We start from the raw sequence: 26,052 nt of genomic DNA, 5'->3' as shown, positions 1-26,052 counted from the left end.
AGGAGGTAAGATGAAACCCAAAAATGGCTCCCGCGACTCCACTCCGCTGGCTCTCGATTGCTCTACTGAGCTCTCGGGCAGCAGAGGATTCGCGTCCGGAGCAAACAGCTGGGCACTATGTCACCGGGACTCTCTACCCGGTGTTTTTTCGGGGAGTCCGCTCACTCTGCGGACTTCCCCCCCCTCCACGAAGCCAGGGACTTCAGAGCACGAAGTCCCTGCGTCCAACTTCACCAGCGCGACGAATCGGAAGCCTCTCCATAGTCCTTTTCTAACTGTATATTCATAAGTCCCAGCAGGATCTAGTTTCAGTTGAAAGTTAATCTTAAAAATACTCTGTATCTACGTATTTGTACCTTTTTGTGCTTTTTTACATGTCCACTGAGCATGGTAAAATGTCCCTTCGTGTTCTTTACATTTCCGACAGGTATTTGGAATATTTTTATAAATTCTAAATAATTTCTCAGGAGTTTAATCTTTCTGAGTAAGTCTGAGTATTTAATCCCAGCCCAATTATCTATTTCAGTTCATGATGGGAATTTACAAACACTCAACTTTCTCAAGTTCTTAGTATAGTCTGCACCAAAAATAATCATTAAAATGCAACACATGCTTCCTAAGGCACTTTTGTGAGACTTGCAGGCTTTTGTAAGAATCCAGGAGTTCACTTTAAAATGTAAACTTCAGGCCATGAAGGCTGCAGAGAGAAGTTTGAAAAACTGATAGAAAATTATAAAGCTGCTATGCTCACCCATCAATCCCATCTCTGTTTAAATCTTAAGCCACTTCCCTCCAGGGTTTCTACATCTATGGGTAAAAACTAGCAGAGGGAGGACAGCAGACTGGGCCAGGGAGGGGGTGGTCCCTGCTGGAAGGAGGCAGTGGTAACACCAGTCCTCAAGAAACTCCCTGGATTCGGAAAGCCTAAGTAACTACCAACCACTCTCCTTCTTGGGCAGGGTTCTTGAGTGGGTGATCATGGACCACATCTAGGCACTTAGAGGAAACTGATTTTCTAGATCCATTTCAATTGGGCTTTAGGCCTGGTTTTGGCACAGAAACTGCTTTGGTTGCCCTGTATGATGACCTGTGTCAAGAAAGACAGGGGAAATGTGTCCCTGTTAATTTCCCTTGACCTCTCAGCAACTTTCAATACCATCAACCATGGTATCCTTCTGAAGCAGCTGTCCAAGTTGCAGGCTCCTTTTGTGTTCTGGTCCTAATTGGATGGTCATTTCCAGAGGGTGATGTTTGGAGAATGCAGTGTGGCTCAATGGAGACTTCAATGTGGGTTCCCCAGGGTTCGATTTTACCCCCCCCCCCCAATTTTATCCTCCATGCTGTTTTAACATCTACATGAAACAGCTATGTGGGATCATCAGGAGTTTTTGAGTATGTTATCAGCAATATGCTGATGACACACAGCTCTACTTCTCCTTTACATCTGCAGGTGACAGTGGATGTCTTGCCTTGGTAATGGACTGGATGAGAGCCAACAAACTGAAGATCAATCCAGGTAAGACTGAGGCAATGTTAGTGGATGGGAGACTGCTTGCTCTTGATGGTGTTACACTCCCTCTGGGGGTGCTTCTGAATCCATTGCTGTCTCTTGACAGCAGGTAGCCTCAGTGGCATAGAGTGCCTTCCATCAGCTTTGAGTAGTGGCCCTGCTGTGCCTCTATCTGGACAGGGATAGCCTGTGGTCTATGCTCTGGTAGCCTCTAGGTCAGGCTTCCTCAACCTCGGTCCTCCAGATGTGTGTGGCCTACAACTCCCATGATCCCTAGCTAGCAGGACCAGTGGTCAGGGATGATGGGAATTGTAGGTTCAAAACATCTGGAGCGCCAGGGTTGAGGAAGTCTGCTCTAGGTTAGATTATTGCAATACATTATATGTGGGACTGCCTCTGAAGATGGTTTGGAAACTTCAGCTAGTGCAGAATTTAGAAGCCAGGATGCTCACTGAAGCAAGATCTTTTGAACTTATAACATCAGTCCTGGCCTGAATGCACTGGCTGCCAATTAGTTTCTGGGCCCAGTTCAGTGTTCTGGTTTTGACCTATGAAGCCTTAAACAACTCAGGGCCACAATTCCTCCAGGATTGCCTCTCCCTATATGAACCAACCCAGACTCTTCAGCCATCATTTTTGTGCACCTCCTCCATGAGAGATCCACAGGGTGGCAACATGAGAACAGGCCTTTTCTGAAGTGGCTCAATTTGTGGAATGCTCTCCTCAGATCGTCTTGCCTGCTGCATGAAAGAAAGTGAACTCACAACCAGTCTAGGCAGTTGGTGCCAAAATGCAGACTCTCTACATAAGAGTGCCAGGTGGTTTTTCAAATCTGTTTCTGGTCTATTGTTATTTTACCTTTTTGGAAGTTTTACATTATTGGTGTTAATTTTTTTGTTTGCTTGTTTTAATTTTTTTGTAAACAGCTTTCAGCTGCATGTTTTAACCTAGAAGCAGTGCATAATTTTTTTGAAATAAATAAATAAATGTTAAGGTCCCTATGTGGAGCCATTCTCCGAACAACTCTCAGTGGCTTCAACGCTGCCATCGCAAATGGAGCAGTATCTATACCGCCACCACTTAACTTTCATAATATATGGGGAGGGATAACTGCGGCTGCTATGTAAATTAGCTAAGTTTCCATCTGGCACAACATTGGTCCACACAATTTTCAGTGCATTCATATCCTTCTAAAGTGCTAAAACTCGACATGTTTTGGCATTTTTCTGATGCATATGGCTTGGCTATCCAACTACACACTGCTCTTTTGGGCTAAAGAACTGTGCAATTGTATACTATTAATCCTGCTAGCTTTCCTTATTAGAGTGTGTCTATGGAAATTCTAAACCTTCAGCCACCACCAAAGATGGAAAAAAAGAGAAAACAACCCTTTGAGTGGATGTTTTAGAGGGAATACTCTCCCTCTACAAAGAGGCAAAACTCAGCAATGCAAGTATAAACACTTTGGCAGCACAGCAAATTGTGATGGAATTTGCATTTCTAGGAATTTCAAATGAAGGTAATGCAAGTTAAATGTTCCTTACACATGGTAAAATTATAGCACCCACAGGGCCTTTTCGAAGCACTCTTACAGTGCAATCCTATGCATGTATACTCAGAAGCCAGCCTCCATTGAGTTCAGTGAGATTTATTCCCAGGTACCCATGCATATTATTGGAGTATTAGTTTGACAACAATAGCATCATCTTTATTTCACAAATGTTAATAAATATAATTCAGGGCTTTATCATGATTGGAGAATCTCTGTTATACCACAAGAGACATGAAATGGACACAGCTGTAATGTTCAAATACATCCTAATGTTACCTTCCATTTAAATAAAATTTGTATGGAAATTCCAAATATATATTTTTTCCTATTATAATGAATTTTTATTGATTTTTCATTAAACTTTTTACAACAGCTTGATAGCTTCAACATTATACATTTGTCAGTTTCTTTCAGGTTCGGACTTCCCTCCCCCCTTTGGTAAGAGGTATAATTCCTTTTGATACGCGCATTTTGAAAAAACACGTCACAACCCAGACAAATTAAATATTTAACCGAAAACATATCTTAGAAACATCAACTTTGTAGGTTCTAACTTATGCCCGCCAGAGTCTTTAAATTTTTGTAATTCTCCTTAGCGTACTCCCGAAATTTACTCCATTCTTCACTGAATTTTGTATCCTCCTGGTCCCGGATTCTGCCGGTCAGGTTCGCCAGTTCCAAATATTCCAGCATTTTCACTCGCCATTCCGCAATTGTAGGTATTTCTGTCGTCTTCCACCTCTGGGCTAATAGGACTCTCGCTGCCACTGTGGCGTGCATGAACAGTCTTTGATCTATTTTCCGAATTTCATTTCCCATCAGCCCTAACAGAAAGGCCTCGGGGTTTTTTGGGAACATGTATTTAAATAATTTTTTAAAATCATTATAGACTTGTTCCCAGAAACTTTTGACTTTGTCACACATCCGCCACATGTGGTAGAAATGGCCTTCTGCTAACTTACATTTCCAGCAAGCTTTATCTTTTTTCCTGTACATTTTAGCCAGCTTTGCTGGTGTACCATTTTTAATACGTTTAATACGTTTAATACGTTCTCTTTTAAAGTTATGCATGCTGTAAATCTAAGGTTTTCCTTCCACAATTTTGTCCATTTATCAAACTCTATATTGTATCCCAGATCTATAGCCCATTTTATCATACATTCCTTTATTGTCTCATCCATTGTGTACCAATCAAGCAGCAAATTATACATTTTCGACAATAATTTAACATTATTCTCCAACAGCTCAATTTGGAATTTCGATCTTTTTATGAATCTGGCTAAAATGACAGCAGGAAATTCCAAATATTTTCAAGAAACCAAGAAAGCCATTTTATAGCTTATTTCAAGGTACAACTGTGCTTTAAAAATACGGTATATCAAATTGTTGTGTTGGTACCTAAAGCGTAAGATTCCCAAGTCCCAGATTTAACAAGGATCTTTGGGGGAAATAACTGGTTTTTCTGTAAAACTGTACAATTCTAAAGAAAGTAAAATACAATTGCATTCTTCTCAAATATTACATCACATCATAAACATAATTTAAAAATATTTTGCAACTATTTGTGAATCAAAAAATACACTAGTCTTCTTTTTTCTGTGTTTCAAATCGTTCCATCAATGCTCTAAATACATTTCCTGGTATTTTCTGATGTTTCTCTATTAAACATTGTAACGCATTTTTTGCCTATAAGGTCAAAAAGAAAATAGCTCATTATTATAACAGCTTTCCATCAGTCACAGATTAAAATTAAAACCAGGATTTGGCCCTTTTAGTAGCAATACTACCCAAGATACCAGCAGTTTAATTTCAAAATGTGAAAGTGTGAGATGCAAACGCACAAAATGGAGTACGAAGTGTTAGCAACTGTCAGGTGGGTTGAAGTTAGAATTCTGATGCTTTCTATCCAATGATTTATAGCATATAGTTGACAAAGCTAAATAGTTAACATGGTGCCCAGACCTAAAATATGCAACGAAGCTCAAATATGTAAGTAGCTCCATAAACCCACAGGATGTCTAATGTTTGTTCTCTAATAATATCCCCTACTAGCTGACCCGGCCACTTGTTGCTGTGGTTCTTTCCTGTGATCCCCCCCACCCTGTCCTGATCCATGACATATCCTGCCCCTCCTCCCTCCACCCCGGCTCATCCCTTTGTTTTGGTAGGGTACCCTTTCCTCTGTTGTCCCTGGGGAGTGTTGGCCCCTCCCCCATGTATCTCCATACCTTGGCCCCCACCCTTGGAGAAGGAACTGTTAGGTTCTGGGTTCTATTTCTCAGCATGCATTTTTGTCTGAGCCCTCTGTTGTCCCTGGGGAGTGTTGGCCCCTACCCCCGGTATCTTCCTACATTGGCCCCCACCCTTGGAGAAGGAACTGTCAGTTTCTGAGTTCCATTTCCCAGTATTTACTTTTGTCTGAGCCCTCTGTTGTCCCCTCCCCCCTGTATCTCCATACATTGGCCCCTGAGCACACATCGTGAACATTTCTTTAAGGATCGGGGGTGATGGTGCGCCCTGGGACCCAGAGAACTACTTTAAAAATCCTGACCGGTGTGTGTGTGTGTGTGTGTGTGTGTGTGTGTGTGTCAAATAGCGAAGCCCCACAGTCCTGTAGCAACAGAAACGCCCAGACAGAAGGAGGGGGGCCATATGGGCCACTTGGCGCAGGCCTCCGAATCTAAAGGGGGCCTCGGTCAGCATATTCACAATCAGTAAAATGAAAAAAGTTACAAAAGGGTTAAAAACAGGGCCACATTATCTACCTGGCCTGGGCCTCTGTCTGTCCCTGCAAGGGTCTGGCAACAGAAGGCGCGTTCTGAAGCACCCGAGTTGTTCAGTTCCATAAAAAACCCAGGAAGTGGCAAGGTAGGGGATTGTAAATTGGGGGGGGGGATTGGCCACTGCAAATATCTGAGGACTTAAACTGGGGAGAGAAAGTGCATGGTTGTTTTTTTTATTTAAAAAAAAGACGCAGAGGCTTGCAATCAGTCGTAGTATATAATGCCTAGGTTAAAAGGGGCACGACTGCCCTTACTTAAAATGGCCGCCGGAGCCTCACATGTGACACAACGCCCACTAAATTATAAAGCGAAAACCCCTTGCTGTGCTCCCAAGTGTGTGTTAGGAGAAATGATGAACGACTGCCTAATGCTGCCAGGCGTTTATTAATGCAGCCGCCGGGAGAGGCTTTGGGCTTGGGCTTTGGGGGTGGAATGACTGTTTTGGTGGTTGTTGGACAGTTGCTCCCCCCACCCTACGTCAGCCCATGACCTATTTGGGCTCCTCCTCCCCCCACCTCCCACCCAGGACTCCATTTGGGATAGTATTTAAAGGGCTGTAGAGCTGAGGCCTAGTCTGTAAAATGGAGCCGAGGCCTAGTCTTTAGGCTGTAAAGTAGAGGCGAGGCCTTGGCTTGGGCTAGTATTTAAATGTGACCCGAGGCCTCTGCCCTGTATCTCCATTCCTTGGCCCTGGCCTGACTCTGTGGGTTGTCTGGTAATGGCCGCCTTGGTGGTCTCAGTTGCTTGGTTGATGACATCATTATTTGGTGTGTGTGTGGCGTAGATTTCACAGGAAGGGAGGGGGTGTAGGAGGAGGCGCTGAGGGAATAACGCCACATGAGGGCGCTGTTTTACTTTGTGGAAAAGCAGGTGTCTACCTGCCCAGGTGTGAAATTTGAGGGATTTTCTTTTCAAACAACGCTCGGGGAGTGGCCTGGATCATTGTGTCAAAATTTCAGGACGGTCGGTCAAGCGGTTACGGAGAAAAGTTCAGCCGACACTTTCAAGATTTTTACATTTATATATATATATATATATATATATATATATATATATATAGATGTGTGGCAACGTAAACTTGGTCCTCTTCCTTAACCCAGCCTAATACCAGGTTCAATCACCCAGAAAAACCTGAAGCTGACAAGTTACAATACACTCTAGCATCATGGCCAAGATTGGAGTAAGAGAAATTTCTGGCTGTGAAATCCAGCATAGCAGGATTCAAGTTGGATATGTTTCATCAAATGTATTTCAAAGCTTGTAAGTTCTATCTTCAAAAGGAGATGTGTGTCACTCTTCCCCCACCTCTCATTATTCCTTATTCTACTGTCCTTGCACTTTCTTGTTTCTTTAGTTCTTTGCATCTTTATCTCAGCCAGGTCATATTCACCTTTTCCCATCCCCATTCTCAAATCACAACCTCCACAAATGTTCTCCACTGATTTAGCGCACCGTTGGGCAATCTTGGCAGTTCACCCAAAATTCAATGAAATTAACCAGCTTCATCCCATGGCTATTTGGGATGTTTCCATAACTGTATTCAGAACATAAGAATATCACACTACAATTATTTAGGAATATGATTAGGATTAGGTAACTTTGCTACTTCAGCATTATGAAAACAAAAACTTACTTTTTCTGCCAGTTCTGCAGCAGTTACATTTGGGTCATATGGAATAGGATCTCCAACATATGTGCGTAGTTTGACTGGGAGGTTTCCATACAATGGGACTAGTGGCAAGCGAGTTTTCTCATACATCCATCTAAATAGTTCTGGTTCATTAAAAAGAAGTGGGGGGGGAGACATATTTAAGAGAATAGCAGGTAAAATAAAGTTCTGTTGCCCAAATCATGCAACTCTTTAAAGGTATCTTGGAGGCAATGGCTTTCAAGTCACGTGTGTGCATTAATGCCTCATAAATTACTGATGCAAGCTAAAAGTTACACAGTTCTGGAATATGTATATCCAATCCTGAGCTAGTTGTACAGATTATGCATTCTAAGCAAGAAGTCATGAGAGAGAGGAAATAATTGCTGAAATACCTCCAAGCTGTAGGTTGTGTTTGCATGTAATGTTACCCCCACCACCAATCACAAGCTTTTGCTTCCATTTTCCACCAACCAGTAATATATGAATCTGGACAAACTGTTGGTATTAATTCTGGTTTAGGAAATCCTATTGCATTTCCTCAACTGCTGTATAGTTAACACTAACCACAGTTCTTGGTTCAACAATCAACATACTGAATAACTACAGTTACTTGAAAACAGAAGCAAAAACTTATGATCTCCTCTTCTGCATGGCTGAGGAGAAAAAGAGAAGTGCACGAGTCCAAGACTATAGCTTAGTGGTAAGCATGAATGAAGCCTTAAAATTGCAAGGTGGGAAGCTATTTTAAAAGATTAAAGGTAAAGGTAAAGGGACCCCTGACCATTAGGTCCAGTCGTGACCGACTCTGGGGTTGCGCGCTCATCTCGCATTATTGGCCGAGGGAGCCGGCGTATAGCTTCCAGGTCATGTGGCCAGCATGACAAAGCCGCTTCTGGCAAACCAGAGCAGCACATGGAAACACCGTTTACCTTCCCACTGTAGCGGTTCCTATTTATCTACTTGCATTTTGACGTGCTTTCGAACTGCTAGGTTGGCAGGAGCTGGGACCAAGCAACGGGAGCTCACCCCGTCACAAGGATTCGAACCGCCGACCTTCTGATCAGCAAGCCCTAGGCTCAGTGGTTTAACCACAGCGCCACCTGGGTCCTATATAACCTCTCTCAGGGCCGGCCCTAAGGCAAGGCTGGGTGGCGCAATGCGCCAGGGCACCGGGCCGCCAGGGGGCACCACGCTGCGCCTGCAGCAGCCGCTCGGCGGAGACCGGACGTGGCACCTCCTCGCATCAGCTTGCTGCCCTTGCCCGCCTCCGCCATACCGAGTGGCGTCTGGAGCCTCCGTCCCATCAGAGTGCTGCCTGCCCGGAGGGGCCCTCAGGGCATGGCGGCAGGAGCTGCTGAAGCGCCAAGGCCCACCACGACGTGCACGCGCTTCGCCAAACCCTTGCAGCGCGTGAGGGCTGCCAGGAGGCGGCCGGCCGCTGAGGGCGAGCCCCGGAGCCTCCACCTCTTCCCCGCTATAAAAAGGTGAAATGGAGTGTGTGTGTGCGCGTGCGCCGGAGGGATCTTTGAATGGGGGGAGCACCAGAGGGATTTTTGAACCACGGTGGCAGGGCTCCAGATATCATTGAGATGGCCCTGACCTCTCTTCCCTAGTGTAGCATAGTAAAAGAAAGAGATTCCAAAAGTTGCTTTGGAGGAAAGAGTCATTGTTCTAGAAACATAGTGCTGCTTTCTTAAAGACCTGCGTTATGAGACAGGGGGCATGTGCTGTGATAAATAGATTATCTGCTTGGCCTTTCTTTAGGTCTTCATAGGACCATAGTCAATCAATGTGCTATTGTCATAAGAGGGAGAGAACTTATATCTAAACAAGTGTGAGAACTGCAGCAAATTACCCCCTCCCCTTTTAGGAAGACCCTTAAATGAGTTTTAGTCTGCCTTCTTTATCTTTGATTATACATGCAAGATTATACATATAAGATTTAAGATTTACTTGCTACAATAGTGACCTCCATTTATTTTTTAAAGACCCTGGTTTGCAGGGGGCGGGGGGACGACTCTAGTGCCTAGGAAAAAGAGAAGGCAGGAAGCAGGCACAGGGATGCTGAAGACTAGAAAGCAGAGCAGAAAGATGCCTTATGGAGTATGGAAACTAAAGTATGGGATAAACAGATGCAGGGTGGCTGCCTAAAGGATGGTTAGAGAAGCAGACGTATGAGAGGACTGAGTATGAATAGGGTGGAGGCAGAAAGCAATAGAAAGGAAAGTAACAAAAAGGATCTGGGGACAGAAAGGCAACAGAGCCTTCTGTTCTGTTTTGTAGTGGTTGTGCATTACACTTTTTCTCTGTGTCTCTTTCTTACAAAATGGAATGTCAAAGGCTTGGGGGGGGGGATGTAATAGGCAATTTAAGAAAAAATGGAACCAGTCTGGAACACCTTGCTACACAGAACAATATATATATATATATCTAGGTATTAAAACTTTGCTAATAATTCCAAAAGGACAACTTACACTTGTGGATTTGTAGAGCTTGAGTTAGCATAAGGCAGCCAAATCCCTCCAGATGTTTTGGATTACAAAAACATATTCACTTTACAGCACTTAATGATTAAAGTGTCAACCACATCGTTCAAAAAAGAAAATCTTACCCCTATATGCACCAAAGATAGCAAGCCAAAGGTTCAAGCAATAAATGTAACAACTGAAATCATAATATAAAAACCAAAAAAATTGAAGTTGCTTACTAAATCCACCAAGTGTTCGAATGTTTTCCCGAACATTTTGTGTGAATAAGGGAATGATGGGCTGTAAAGATGAAGGGCATGTGTTAGCAGTTTCTGTCTCACACTCAAGGCGTTGCATCCCAAATAACAGAGTGCATTCCTCAGTGATTACTCACTAACGATTATGGTACTTTGTATCATTATAGGATTAATTAAATGATTAGCAAGCCGAGAGAACCATGCTAAACCATTCATTAATTACATTTATATCTTATGCTTGCTCCAAGGAGCTTAGTGCAATTTTTCTCACTTACTCTCTTCACAGCTGTCCAGTGAAACAGATTACTCAATGAGATTCATATGGGAATGGGCATTTGAACCTGGGTCTCTATCACAAAATTGAGTTTATACCCACAGCATAATATAAATCCCCTATTTACACCTATAAACTTAGAATGTGATTCTGGAGAGAAAGAAAGAATTTCCTTTGGAGTAAGAAAAACCTTCTAGGTAAATCTGTACTTTCAAAGGAAAACCAAACCACTCTGCTCACAACTAGAACAGGAATCCGTTTCACCCAAATGCTTGTGTTTCATAGCCGCACATTCTAACAGAAACAATTGCAATGCTAATAATTTAGGTATATAGGATCACAATCAATATCTTATCTTATCAATATGGTCATTCTCAGCATTCTATGTGAGCTGTTCCTGTTCAAGAACATTATTTTTTCCATATGATCCTTAATTTCATCCTCAATGCAATTTGAAAAAACAGACTTTGCCTTCTATTTATTTAAAACAATTAAGGGCAAATGAAATTAATTCTCAGAATGAAAAGACTGATACAAGTAAAGCTTTTTTGTGTGTGTGTACTAGGACAGCCCCCCTCCAAAAAAAGATGGATCAAGCCCTCAGACTGTATGATAGTCAATCAGACGAAACATCTGAAAGCCACATAACGTATTAAGAAATCTCCAGTAAAAGCCTTGCATATAACACATTCATTTATTCACATTAGTGAATAATAATTGATGTTCTGTAATTTCCAGGAAATTAATGGTTTTGATGGTTTTGTTGGCATTTATTACAGTGTTACACAGAAGAACCAGAGCACTAACACAATACTATACCATTTATACAACTACTTTGGAATACGTAAGATCTGATCAACTTGGACAAATGGAAACATTTTTATATAGATTCTCAATGTATGTGATAGGCTTCCATACAGACATTTTTTGAAGAGACATTAAGTGCATCCATTTTGTTTCAATTTCTGCTTGCTTGTCTCCGCTTCTTGTATAGTTCTCTCTGGATGAAGAACATGAGCAAGCAAATCATCTGTCTTTACTTTGTTGATTTTACATTTAGAAAGATTCCAACATTTATAGTGCTGGTTTTGTTAAGATGCCTGCAGTGTTATTCTGCATTTATGCTCAGAAAACACTCACCACTTTTGCATTGATAGCCACTTGAGCAAATCCTTTACGATTTCCCCATAGCACGGTGTAGGATTCATTACTAAACAGGGCTTCCCGGACTCCTCCTGGTGCAATGGCCAATGCGTGTCCGTTCTTTAATGCTTTTGTACATTCCTCCTGTGATCCAGGCACAGTTCTAAACACATCAAGTATGATTTTGAAACCTGCAAAGAGTTAAGAAACAGAGAGTTCATGTGAGAAATCCAGAATAAACAGTAGGCAAAAAAGAAAAATGGAAATATTGAACAAAACCATGAAAGAATTGGATTTTATACACCTAAATGCAGTTCAGCACCCACCGCTTGTTCACATCCTCCTGCATCAATATTGGGCTTAATTAAAACGTTTACTTTCAAAACAAAAACTAGTGATAATTTTAAACAACTATTGACTCATTGTTTTTCTCTAGGACAAAGTTTGTTACCTAATTTCCACACATCAGGTGCATTTGTGCCAATTCAAGTTTAGTGCTGCAGGGCTTAAAAGGTAAAGGGACCCCTGACCCCTGACCAGTTGTGACCGACTCTGGGGTTGCAGCACTCATCTCGTGTTATTGGCCAAGGGAGCTGGCGTACAGCTTCCAGGTCACGTGGCCAGCATGACAAAGACGCTTCTGGTGAACCAGAGCAGCACACGGAAATGCCGTTTACCTTCCCGCTTGGAGCGGTACCTATTTATCTACTTGCACTTTGAAGTGCTTTCAAACTGCTAGGTTGGCAGGAGCTGGGACCAAGCAACAGGAGCTCACCCTGTTGTGGGGATTCAAACCGCTGACCTTCTGATCGGCAAGCCCTAGGCTCAGTAGTTTAACCCACAGCGCTACCCGTGTCCCGCTGCAGGGCTTACATGGTACTAATACAGCAACAACACACCATTACTATTATCACTCTAGAAAAGTTAGTGTTTTGAAGATTAGACACATTCTACTTCATAAAACTTGTGAATTGTTTTATAGACTCTATAAATTTTAAAGCTTCATAGAGTTTGGTGTGATCAGACAGAATTCTCAGTATAATTAATAATTTGGCAAGTGACCTTTCCATTTATTTAGTCACATTAAATTTTATTTAGTTTAACAGTGTCTTCCCACCACTCTCACCTAAGGGCAATGGCTTAACACAGCAAGATATATTTCATGGCACATTTGGGAATTTTAGCAAAGGGTAAAGGAAACAAGCTATGGCAAATGCTAACCATTGTTTAGTGTTACATCTGTATGGGGCTGCAACCATGAATAAGAAACACCTTATTTTCTAACCATTCCTCAGGAATGGTTATTTATTTTTAAATATAGGATATATTTTTAAAAGTCATGAAATATACTGTTCCCATCTTCAAAGGGCTACAACTAGAAAAGGTACAGTCAATCCCTTTTCAGATCATTGTTACCAATTTTCACCACTGAAGACAGAACTCAGTCCAGTAGGCAAATCATAATAAAGTAAGTCAAATTTCATATTTGCAATGCAGAAGCCACAATTTAAGAACATTCTCAGGGAGTGTGTTCATGTGTCGTGGTAAGCTATGGATCCCAGGTCGGCGATCTGCGATCTGAAGTCACATGGGGCTACCACATTGTTACAGGTAAGCAGAGCCAAGGCGTGGTCAGAATCTCAATGCAGAACTGCCTGGGAATCATATGTATACCACCTTGGGCACCAGGGTAGAAGAAAGGTAGGATATAAAGGTAAGGGAGGGGGGAAATGACATACAAACACAGCCAATGTTCATTTCTGCATTTTGAGTTGTTGTTCTACAACTCTACAAACTGCACATTTGCTCACTGAATTTATGTATGAATGCACCTGTGTGCACAAACAAATAAATCCTGTCCATAACACATGTCTTCAGATGTCCAGTTAGTACTCTTAACAGAGCTACAAGCATCATAATCACATTTCACAGTTTTTACCTGGTAATAAATTGACAAAGTGATCAGCAACTACATGGATATATTTTTTCTTCTTAGCAAGAACAGCACACACGAAGTAGAAAAAGTCTACAGGTGTTGCTCCGTGATAAAAAACAAATAGGGCTGGGCCATCAGGTATTTTTTCTAGGCCATGCAACTCATAGCCTGTTAAGAAGAGAAGGGAAGGTTAACATTTGATATCAACTTTGCATTGCAAAAGCTTACTCAAAGAAGCACCAGAATTGTAGTGCAAACTACACCTGCAAATGACAGGCAAGCAAAGGCCACATCACAACTGGCCATTCAATATGAAGGATTGAGCACTTTACTGGAAAGAAAGCCTCTTTTGAACTACTTTTTAATGCCCTCATAAATGACTGAATTGTCTGCCAATTAGGTAACTACTGACTTCTCTTTTGTTACTTTAGACAGAAGTTGCATTACTCTTAAAAATGGTATCTTGTATTGCACTAGCTTCTGTCAATGAAAAATAGTAAGAGCTTCTAATCTGGGTTATATGGTTACCATGGGACACAAAGATTAAGCAACATATAGAATCGGGGTTCATCTCAGTTTCTCCACCAGCATATGCTAAATCCCATAATATTGTTTAGTTACTCCTCAACATACTTGTGCACTCTTTGATAAATGCAGTCAGTATCAATAAAGTCCTGTTCTGTAGAGGAATTATAGTGTCCTGCCAAAATTGCAATGACTTTTGTCCTTTTCAGATCATTGCTGCTGTTCCATTATCAAATATTAAGAGTCTCATTTCATCTCTGCCTCGCTCCTGAGAAACATTTTTTTGCAAGTAGAGTGGGCAATTGAAAACATATCTGATCATTCCAATACAATTGGCTCCACCCCATGAAAGCACATATATGAAAATCTGTGGAGACAATCCGCTTACAACAGTGCTCTACCTTCAAAAGGAATTCTCTTGATAAGGAATATGTCCCATCTGACTCAAAAGATTTCACTGACTACTTCATGGGCACATGAAGTACCCATGCAAAGTGGGGAAATAACCACCTTTGTTGTTGCTGTTGCAAAGAGGACCTAGAGCTGTAGACACTAATCTTTAAGAACCACCTGCTCACAATTAGAGTTTCCAAATTGGAGAGACTGTTCTGTTCTGAATGGGGTTGCACTGTACCTGAAAAAAGGTACATGGCTTGGGAGCTCTCCAAGATTTCAAAGCTGTCACTCGAAGTACAAGTAGCCTCAGTGGGAATAGTTACTCCTCACCAGCTATAGCAATTCCTGGACTTGGACAGCAGGTCTCAGTAATCCACGCTCCGGTAACCTCATGACTGGTTACTGCAATGTATGTGGGGCTACCCTTGACTATAGTCTGGAAGCTGCAGTTAGTGCAAAATGTGGTTGCCAGGCTCCTAAAAGGGGAAGCCAGGTGGGATTCAAGTGATTCCAATCCTCAGAACTCTGCACTGGCTGACGCATGCCACTGGGCCTATTTTTTTCAAAAAAAATCATTTTTATTAAATTTTCCACTTTAACCATCCAATCATATTCCAAATTATACAAATATCAATTAATCAATTAATCCAAATATTCTGCCAAATTATAACATTTTAAAAATACTTTCCATGCTTCAGATTCGGAGGGTCTGATCATCTTATAATATACTGCATTTCTATTCAATATAATCAAAGTCATTTCCAGTAATTCTGTCATCTTCTAGTAGTTCCAATAAATCAAATTGAAGCCTCTGTTCAAAAGTTTCTCAAAACCGATTGCTTAATATAGTCTTTCCAGGAGAAGTATGCCAGATCAAAGCTGGAATCACACATCTAATGACATATTTATGGCTCACCTCCACCTTTGACTTTATCTGTAACCCGGTCTTGACTCCAACATGTCGGACCCCAATTAAAACTGTGTCACATCCCACAAACTCAGCAGCTAATGAGACCTGCTTCTTTTATGCCAATGATTTAGGGAATCTTTGATCGTCTTCCAAGCAAATCAGAAAATAAAAGCCTTAATTGTATATATTTTCATTTCCACACAGTTTAATTTTCAAAACCATATTATATCAATCAATTCCAAACTTTCCAGTCTCTCTTGTGATAAATGTTGTAAACGGTGCTTCTAGGGGGGTTGTGTTAGGTAAAATATTAAGGCAATAAACAATAAAAAGTCTCGCCCCCCCCTTCCGTTCCGTCCAACATACCACTCTGGCTCTGGTGTAATCTCTGGTGTAATCTTTCCTCAGTTCTCTCAGTGGCCAGGGCTGTTTAGCAAAGAAATTCTTCCCTCCTTGTCTGAAACATGTCCAAAACTTAAATCCAATTTTTCATCTTCAGCAATGGAACTTGATTTACTCGCAAAAGCAGCATCCAGGAGAGCCATATTGTCTCAGGGGCTTCCATCCAGTGCCCCCAGCCCCTCCTTCCTTCCGAAGTTGAGGCTGGTTGGTGGGCATCTGTGGATGAGACTGCGTCTTCTTGTACCCCCCGGGAAGATTTAAGGAGGCTGATTACTCCCATCTCAGCCTCTAAATACCCCATGATAGCCGGAGCGATGTTATTTTCAGCCATCTTATGTGGCGATCCAAGCAGAAGTTGCTACTGGGCCTATTTCAATGTGTGGTACTGGAGTACAAAGCCCCAGATGACTTAGGAGCAAAGTACTTAAATGAGTGCTCTCCCAATACCTACAGGCCTATGTTCCAAGATACAACCAATGGCCTGGCTTATTGGTGGTAGTCTAAGGCAGTGGCCTTCTCAGTGGCAGCACCCTGAACATGCAACTCCCTCCCAAAGGAAAGGTGGTTGTCCCCCACACTGTCACTATTCAGATACCAATTTTTAAAATGTTCACCTGGGGATATGGGCCATAAATCGGCTATGGAATTTAGTAGTTCTGCTATTTCACGGCCTTTCCATGTTGATAATTTTATAAGTTTTATAAGTTTATAACTACACTACATTTTTACATTTTTAATGTAATGTACAGGTCTGGGCTCCTTTAGGAAGAATGGAATAAAATCATTTTAAGGCAAGGTAAAGAAAAATATTTAGAAATTTTTCTATGTTTATTGTGCTATACTCAAAATTGTTTACCAAGTCACCTGAGGCAAGATCTGAAAAGGGGAGCTTCCTGAACTTCAGTTCATTGTTCCACAATCTAATAATAGTTATGTTTCATCAAATAGGTAAGTTGCAACAGGGGTGGAGTGTCCCATTTTACTCGCTTAAGGCAAAACAGGAAGTGCCATCCTGGCGCCTCCAGCAATGGTGCTAATTTGAAGCAAAATCTCACTGGAAATCAGCGTCAATGGCAGCGGTGGAGGCAGTGGGGCAGAAGGTGTGCCCACAAGGACACAGCCTTGGGGGCTTCTGCTGCCTGAGGCAGCAGTCTCACTCCACTTAATGGCTGGACCAGCCGTGGGCTGTAAGAGAGGTAAAGATAAATTCATGTGAACACCTGACTATTTAGCCAAATAGATATGCTTAAGAATTTCCAAGAATTGTCATCAACCTGAGTTTAAGGAAAGGGTCATTCCACGTCATTTCAATGAGGTCATGTCACCCTCTGTCTCGGATGTTGATGAAATTTGAAACCCTCTTAAATTCCCCCCCCTCTATCTCAAATGGTTTTAATTTCATAGTACTTCAAAGTTTTGTTAAATCTGCATTGTCTGTCCCTCTTGAGACCCACGGCACAAGATACCGATATATTTGTATATATCTACTCAGTCCATTAATTATTTTTATTCTAATTCTTAAAAGTTGTAAGATACCTTTTTTCCATAAAGAGGGCTTCTCCCCACTTCCCTAAATGAATGTGGATAATTGCTATAATCACACACTTGCTGAACTTGTTGGACTTTCTACAGTCATTCTTCAATCTTCCCCACTAGTTTTTCTGTGCTCTTTCCTCTGGACATCCACATAATTGTGAAGCTTGGGATGGGGGAAGGGAATGACATAAAATGGTAGACCAATATATTGGCAAAAGCATATATAGGTGCCTTATTAGACTGATGGTTTAAGTCAGTGGTTTTCAAATGGTGTGGCTTGCCACACTGGTGTGGCAGGAGAAGATGTCAATTGTGGCAGGAAGATTCAAGGACAATTAAAGTAACATTTAAATATTTCAGTATATTTGCAGAATATGGCACAAGCAAATCTGCAGTCTCAAAAGTATCAACGTATTTCCCATTTCTGAAAACATGACATGTAATCTTAAACAAGTCAATTGCAAAAACTGCTCATTAGCCTTAATGCGCTTCTTGATTCCAGTGAATCAAGAGGCAACACATGTGGGTGGTTCTTGCAGTTTGCTACTCTAATCCTGAACAACCAACTTTTTAGAATTTGGGTCACACCGTTTGTGGCTAACAGGCTTTGCTGGCTTGAACAGAAATACAGAAAATTTCTATATCATGGCCTATGTCATGGACAGAAAAGTTCAGGCTCTTCAAATGTTGACTACAACCCCCATGATCCACACCCACAGCCCATGTTGGCTGGGGCTTAGAGAAGTTGCAAGTACAACCACAGCTGGAGGGCTACAGGTTCCCCTTTCCTGCCCGAATTGCATACTTTCCTTCATTTAACTATTTTCCTCCATATGACAGGTTAGGTTAGGCTAGGCTAGGGCATTAGTGGACACTGTGGAGCAACATCTACCAGCAGAATTCTGGGGAATTTAAGTAGATTGGCAAGGATTCCCAAATCCCCAATTGTTTAGCAATGACACCCACACCCACATTACTGTATAGTGCTGAAATGAAGCAGAAAGTGACGCATTAATGTGTGGAGGGACTGAAGAGTTCAGTTTTGTTCTGATGCTCAAAATCACTGGGTTCAGAATTTATTAATTCTAAGTGCGGGTGTCTGTTTGCACTTGGCTCTGGTTAATAGATCTTTGGGTTTTAGTAGAAAAAAAATGTAGATCCCACAAGCCTGAAGTCTGTCCTTCCCTGAGCTATGGGATATTTGAAGGATTAATTAGGCTGCTTAGGTTTGTAACAGAAATGAGTGTGGGGCTATTCATTATCATTTACAAGGGAAGGAGCAGAAATACTGACTGAGGTTGGAATCCCATTTGTCTAGGAGTAAAGCCCCACTGAACTGAATGGGACTTACTTCTGAGTAGACATAGTACTGCAGGCTTGAAACAACAGAACTGGTTTTCCTGGCCATAATGTAGTTTTTCAAGCAAAGAGACTTCTGACTATACTTTGCCACCAATTCCATTAGTCAGACTCAGAGGCAATCTCATACTATTCATTTTCTTCTAAACTATACTTGCTACAATTCGCATACATTATTCAAGGAAAAAGAAGGGAAGTCGTCTCGCAACCTCGCCTAGAAAGCCTTTAATTGTTTCATTATTGACTTTCACAGTATCTTTTAGAACCTTTTGTAAAAAAAAATCCTATTTACTTATTTTAGTAAATAGGACATATTGGGCATATAAATTCAAAATATATTTAAATATTCACTCAGACTAAATCTGTCTTTCAAGGACAAACTACGTCACCTGAATACAGTTGCTAAATATTAGTGCCTGTACAGCACAGGAAAGTAACAGACGATAAGTATGACATACCAGACTGGGAAACAATAGTTAAGGTAGTCTGAAGCAGAAGAAAAGTAGACAGAGTTGATTACGTGAAGTTCCTGTTTTCTTTGAAAGTTCACAGGAACACCTTGATTTCTGGCAGCTGGGAAGAAGGAAGGAAACCACTGTTGCATTCCCGTTATTGTCCATTCTACAAGACTTCTCCCTAACAAGAAGCTTGTCTAAAAAGCATTGTAGTCCAAGATTTATAGTGTACAAGCTAAATAGTTTATTATATTATCTTGAGAATCTCATGTGCCCTCTTAGATTGGTGCAGTTCTTGTTTAAAAGGAATGAATCACAACAGAATTCAACTTTCCTGTAGGAAAAGGCCTATGTCAGGGGTCAGCAACCTTTTCCAGCCATGGGCCGGTCCACCATCCCTCAGACCATGTGGTGGGCCGGACTATATATTTTTTTTGGGGGGTGAACGAATTCCTATGCCCCACAAATAACCCAGAGATGCATTTTAAATAAAAGCACACATTCTACTCATGTAAAAACACACTGATTCCCAGCCCATCTGTGGGCCAGATTGAGAAGGCAATTGGGCCGCATCCGGCCCATGGGCCTTAGGTTGCCTACCCCTGACCCATGCATTCCTATGCACACACTATGCATTCCTCACCACACAGGAACTTCACAGTAGTTTATGCAGTGCTACTGAAAAACTGCTTTGGAAAGTTCTTCTGAAAACAAGTATGGGATTTGGTATCCTTATACTTGAAGACTATTTAGATTATATGATCTGCATAAGAAAAATGTACTTACCATTCCATATTCTTCCATGAACAGACCACATAGTTGTCACTGTTAGCATTGCACCATCCCAAAAATCATTTGTATAAACCTCTTTTAGGGGTGCCCGTAACTTGTATATATGAAGAATAAAACTGCTAACATATAAGAGAAAGAGGATGATTGCAGGAAGTAAAAATGCTACAAGCAATGGTGCAAAGAGCCATTTGAGGTAGGCCAGGTAACTCAGATATTCGTCCAAGTGTTCTACTCCAGTCCATCCTTCCAGTGTGTAAAGAAGGCAAGTCAAGTAAGACATGGGCATCTGGTCTGCACCACAGGATTCATTCCGGCCTGTCATATTCTGTTTAAAAAGAAAACAAAACAAGTTTTTTAAAGGATATAAACATCTGCATAGTATATTATAAAGAAGTGTTTGTAATTGTCATTTTGAATTTCCAGACAATTTTCACTAAAGACCAGAACAGGCCCGGCTCTAGGGGTAGGCTGGGTGGCGCGGGGCACCAGGGCACTGGGCCGGCAGGTGGGCGCCATGCAGAAGCCGTGCAGCACACTGCCCCCGCCCACCTACCGTGGCAAGAAACGTGGCGGGGCAGGGGCGCCAGAGCGATCTCCGCACCACGGCGCCAGGGCACCCGAAATGCTTGAGACGGCTCTGGACCAGAATACTCTTAAGTTGAATACAGACTGCTGTCATTGCCAAGTGAAACACAACAATCAAGTTTGGGAGTGAAGCAACTAGGGAACTTGTAATACTTGCCTACCCTGTGCTTCTTAAAGTCTATGAAGTGCAATGTATGGCAACAGATGCTTATCTCCCATGTAGCACTTCTACAGTAGTAGAAAACAGGCTCTCAATGTTGTAAAATGCAAAGCCCATCTAAGATAGCTTTCTTTATACAGGAGGGACTTTGTTCCAGTCTTTATCTTGTGACCCTCCCTGAGATCTTTTGATGAAGGGAAGTATATAAATCTAATAAACAACAACAACAACTTATGCATGGCCCTCTTCGGTTTTCTTGCTGTGTCCCAACATCACCCTTTTTGTGTAATACAGTGACAAAGACAAGAGCAGCAAACTGAGTTCAATGATGGAAACCTGATCCCTTTTAAAAACGCTTCGGTGATCATCTTCATTCTTTTAACTCGCGTGGGTTTACCAGGATACATTGAGTAGATCTGTGTACCTGACAGAGATGGGGTCACAAATGTCTTTTTGATGAAATAACCACCTGCTTTTCAAAAAGAGCTATTGGTCCTTTGGGGACACTCATCATGATTCAATGTCTTTCTTTCAGCAATAAAGAGCAAGCAGACAAGTGAACATCCCACAAAAAAGACACTCCCACAAAACACTTAAAAACAAAAACAAATGCTCAAGTACACACACAACAGCAACTCAGTGCACAGGGAGACATTTCTGCAAATTGATGACCGATAGGTAAATCAGGAAAGACCATCTCAAATCTTGTCTCTCCTATAAATTCTCTGGATGGCTTCCAGCAAACAATCTTGTCTCTCCTATAAATTCTCTGGATGGCTTCCAGCAAACGGGGAGCCGTGCTTTCCCAGCTGCACACCTGCAATATCTATCTGACATGGTGTTGTAAGAATTGCCGCCTGAAGAAACCCCTACAACATTCATAAAGCACAGGAAATATTAACGGCGTCCGCACAACGCAAGGACTCAAGTCAGAATCACTGAGACAACGCCAAAACCGGTACGGAGATGGGAAGTCCTGAGAGAAGTAAGAGGCGAAAAGCAACAGAAAAGGCTGCAGATGTAATGGGGGTGGAGGGGAAGCCGAGAAAGGACCCAGGAATGGCTGCCCTCCCTCTGTCAACTCCCCCCCCCAGAGACAACTTGTTGCATCCTAACGAGGAGGAAGGGAAGACGAGTCTCACCTGTCTCGGAGAGGGAGGGTGAGGCGGTGGCAGCAGCAGCAGCAGAGACACTTCACTTGATGGCAGAGCTCTTCCTTTTCTTCCTCTCCTGCCGCCCCCAAAGGGGTGGTATGGAAAGCAGCCACTCCTGGCAGATAGCACTTAACCATTATCACATTGTCCTGAGTGAGGATGCATCAAAAGAGGAAAGCTTGTCATGTGCTTACCTTAGGGCAGTTGCTCCACCCGGACCCATTGAGTAGGCGGACAGGTGCCTAAACAAGTCAGAGAAGGCCCTATTTGTGGATGTGTTTGATGTCAGGGAAATGAGAATGAGGTTTGGATCTGACCACAGCACACCCTTGGAACGCATTGTCTTGGCCTCTGCTGCCACCAAGAGATCAATTCCTTGCAGGTGTAATGTCCTTCCTGACTCTCAACTGTCAGAGGGACACTTTTGCCCATTCCAGCCCCTTTTAGATGGCATTCATCAGGGGTTGGAATTAATTTGTCACTCTCAAATATTTATTTTCTAATTTATCAGTATTGTAAATTGCTTAGTGTCTGGACAAAGTTGAAGAGTGGATTGTAGCAAACCAAATGAAATTGAATTCAGGTAAGACTATGGCGCTGTGGTCTAAACCACTGAGCCTCTTGGGCTTGCTGATCAGAAGGCCGGCAGTTAGAATCCCCGCGACGGGGTGAGCTCCCATTGCTCGGTCCCAGCTCCTGCCAACCTAGCATTTTGAAAGCATGTCAAAGTGCAAGTAGATAAATAGGTGCCGCTCCGGCGGGAAGGGAAGGTAAACGGTGTTTCCATGCACTGCTCTGGTTTTGGTGTTCCATTGCACCAGAAGTGGCTTAGTCATGCTGGCCACATGACCCGGATAAACTGTCTGCGGACAAACGCCGGCTCCCTCGGCCTGTAAAGCGAGATGAGCGTCACAACCCCAGAGTCATCTGCAACTGGACTTACCTGTCAGGGGTCCTTTACCTTTTAAGACTATTGTTGGCACCAATTTGTCTCGAGAGACAGTAAAAGAGTGTGTCTTCAGGGGTAAAGTCAAACTGTTGGTGAGATATAGCACCTGCTGTGGCTGTAGGAGAGATTGTTTTATCGCAGCTGGGGAAGGGCATTTCTTCTCTCTGCGTTCCTCCCAGTAGTAATTTCTCCTTGGTCACAGCTGTGGATACATGACTTGACTGTCTGTTTCTCTCCATAGTTCTGGTTACAGGTAGGTAGCCGTGTTGGTCTGGATCGAAGTAAAATAAAAAAATTCCTTCAGTAGCACCTTAAAGACCAACTAAGTTTTTATTTTGGTATGAGCTTTCGTGTGCATGCACACTTCTTCTGAAGAAGTGTGCATGCACACGAAAGCTCATACCAAAATAAAAACTTAGTTGGTCTTTAAGGTGCTACTGAAGGAATTTTTTTATTTTGTTTCTCTCCAGGCACTGCAGTCCATCTGCAAAGGATTCCCACACAGTGGGGTTAATGTTGCCAGCCTTCATGTCATGTTTGTAGACATATTTATACCTGAATTCAGATAAGGCTAAACACAACAATAAGTATTTACAAGCGCTTGAATCACTTTACAGACATAATCCTCTGAATTCCATACCACATTCTAAGATGAGATAACAATACTGACCTCACATTGCAAAGAAGCAGCACTGGGACAGAGAGATACTGGTTTGCCTAGGATGACCTAGCAGATGCTCCATGAAAGGAAAGATTTGAGCTATGGCAGGCATAGGCAAACTCGGCCCTCCAGATATTTTGGGACTACAATTCCCATCATCCCTGACCACTGGTCCTGTTAGCTAGGGATGATGGGAGTTGTAGTCCCAAAACAACTGAGTTTGCCTATGCCTGAGCTATTGGTTGTACGGGTAGCATCACAACAGTTTTTTTTAGGCTACAGTACGAAGTGAGGCAAAAGTATTCATAAAAACCTGTGTAGGAGAGACTACATTAAAATTCCTTGTACACTGTTAGATGCAACAATCATACATGCATACATTTTGCACTGTGTACTCACAGCAAGGCATGTGTGCATTACACATTTTGCAAACTACTTCTTATGTAGACTGTTTTCCATGTAGCAAGTTTGCGACACAGTGGTTCTCACACTTCTGTTTCTTCGCTGTCCTTCTGGAAACAAAGCTGTACTTAGAACTCCACCTTGTGGTGATTTATCTTCTACATCTAATGAAAAGATATAGGATGGAATTCAATACAGTACAGTACTGTATGTACTGTGCTCTTTCAGTCATTCCACCCTATATCTTTTCATTAGATGGAGCAAATAAATCACCACAAGGTGGAGTTCTAAGTACAGCTTTGTTTCCAGAAGGCCAAATAAGTAGCTAACTGGGAACCACTGCACTGAACTGTAGCAGTTCAAAGCTGAACATATTGGTGAAGACTGAGTAGAAAACAGCTGGAATTTTGTTGTTGTTGTTGTTTAGTCATGTCCGATTCTTCATGACCCCACGGACCAGAGCACGCCAGCCACTTCTGTCTTCCACTGCATCCCGCAGTTTGGTCAGACTCATGTTGGTAGCTTCGAGAACACTGTCCAACCATCTCGTCCTCTGCCATCCCCTTCTCGGAGAAGGAATTTTGTACCTGAATTAGTAGTAGTAGTAGTAGTAGTAGTAGTAGTAGTAACAACAACAACAACTTATTTGGTCCTTCTGTGCCCAGGTTTCATCCCTGGCTTAAAGAGATTAATTAGTCAAATACAGTATTTTATTTTATAAGCTTAAAAATACAAAAAGGAAAAAAAAACACCAAAAACACACACCTGAAAATGAATACAATACAAGCATACAAAAAAAGAGTATAGAAAACTAAAACAGCTACAATAAAAAAGAGAGGGGAAAAAGAAAAAAGAAAAAGAATCTAATTATCTATCATATTGTGAGGGACAGGGGATATCGCGAAGTCCCTCCCCTCCTGAGTTCAAGCCCATCCCCGAGCAAAGGGGAAAGCAGGGAGAGTTCCGATTCCAGTGGGGAAGCAGGAAGTCGTGTCCGAGGCTCAGGCAAGGTAGAGGAGCCAGGGTCCCAGGTGGGACAGGAAGGGGCAAGTAAGGGGGGAAGACCCATCCCCCCAACTCCAGAATTACGCAGGAAGAGGAGGGGCAAGAGGATGGGTCTGCCAAAGCTTTTGTGTTGGAGAAAGACGCGCCAAAAGTCATTCGGAGGTTCTGAAAACGACTGACCACATCACTCCGTGTAAATAGCAATGACTTCAGCACTGTAAATACGCAGCACCAATAAAAGAATAAAAATGCAGAGCTGCGTAGCGTCGTTACTCTGAAGTAGTCCACTCCGGCCACTGTGACAGCAACCTCCGAATCTTTTTTTGGGCTACTTTGGAGTTGCCGGGATGAGCGTGTCAGAGGCGGAGAGATGGCGGCAGATCGCGGAGCAAGCCCAGCAAGAACTGCAGCAGCTGTCGCTGCAGGCGCAGGGGGAATTGAAGGCAGCTAAAGAAGAGACTAAGAAGGTCCAGAACGACCGGCTACAACTGGCGGAACAGGTGAGAGCGCTACAGGAAAGAGAGCAGGAATTAAGGGCGGTGGCGGTAGACCTCCAAAACAAGCTGGATGCAGAGAAAAACAAGGCGGGAGGGGCACCCCAAGTCCAAGTGCTGCCAGGAAGGAGAGCCGGGACCCTAGTGAGCAAGTTCAATGGAGACCCGAGGGAATATCAGGGCTTTGAGACTGAGATTGTGTATGCTCTTGAGCTACACCACGCTGAGTTCCCTGATGATGAGCACAGAGTAGCGTTTATTGTGGAGCACCTTACCGGGGCAGCCAGGGAGTGGCTAAGACCGTTAATCGCAACAAAGAATCCTTGCATGAAGAATGTCAAACTATTTCTAGAAGGTTTGAAAACGATGTATTCGTCCGATAGTCATATGGACCAGACTAAGGAGGAACTTCATAATTTACGCCAAGGAAATATGACAGTTCGCGCGTACTGGGCGAAATTCACCATGCTGGTGCACAGATTGGGGTGGGAATTAGAGTCACCCCCAATGCAAGCGGCGTTCTACTTGGGGTTGCATGAGGACGTGAAGGATGAGCTCTCGAGAGGTCCAAAGCCCAGTAATATGGATCAGCTGAGCAAAGCGGCTCTGGCGGTGGGGGTGAGACAGGAATCCCGGTGGAGCGACAAACAAGCAACGCGCGCAAAGCGGGCTTGGTTCCCACGGTCGCAGGAG

General features: G+C 42.6%; 1 protein-coding gene across 2 annotated transcripts; it reads right to left on the bottom strand.

Annotated features, from left to right (window-relative positions):
- Positions 1-3,380: 3,380 nt before the first annotated feature.
- LOC118090328 (monoacylglycerol/Diacylglycerol O-acyltransferase) lies at positions 3,381-22,012 on the bottom strand. 2 transcript variants are annotated; one of them, XM_035125942.2, is made up of 7 exons: positions 21,837-22,012; positions 19,944-20,274; positions 13,578-13,742; positions 11,636-11,829; positions 10,204-10,264; positions 7,479-7,618; positions 3,381-4,748 (listed from the first exon to the last, which is right to left on the bottom strand). In XM_035125942.2, the coding sequence occupies exons 2-7, from the start codon at positions 20,269-20,271 to the stop codon at positions 4,644-4,646; spliced, it is 993 nt and encodes a 330-aa protein (XP_034981833.2). In that variant the 5' UTR covers positions 20,272-20,274; positions 21,837-22,012; the 3' UTR covers positions 3,381-4,643. The 2 variants fall into 2 exon arrangements, with proteins under 2 accessions (XP_034981833.2, XP_060133815.1); XM_060277832.1 differs by lacking the exon at positions 21,837-22,012 and adding an exon at positions 20,503-21,756.
- Positions 22,013-26,052: the final 4,040 nt, after the last annotated feature.

Source organism: Zootoca vivipara, chromosome 8, assembly GCF_963506605.1.
Source record: "Zootoca vivipara chromosome 8, rZooViv1.1, whole genome shotgun sequence".
Classification (NCBI taxonomy): domain Eukaryota; kingdom Metazoa; phylum Chordata; class Lepidosauria; order Squamata; family Lacertidae; genus Zootoca; species Zootoca vivipara.
Note: the sequence above shows the minus strand (reverse complement) of the source record. Positions and strands in the feature narration are given on the sequence as shown.

Coding starts and splice junctions, on each gene's coding strand:
- LOC118090328 (XM_060277832.1), bottom strand. CDS start 20,628: ATGACAGCAGTCTGTATTCAACTTAAGAGTATTCTGGTCCAGAGCCGT. Junction 20,275..20,502: donor CCGCCACGTTTCTTGCCACG/GTAGGTGGGCGG, acceptor CTTTTTAAACAG/AATATGACAGGCCGGAATGA. Junction 11,830..13,577: donor CTTTGTCAATTTATTACCAG/GTAAAAACTGTG, acceptor AACTCTTTGCAG/GTTTCAAAATCATACTTGAT.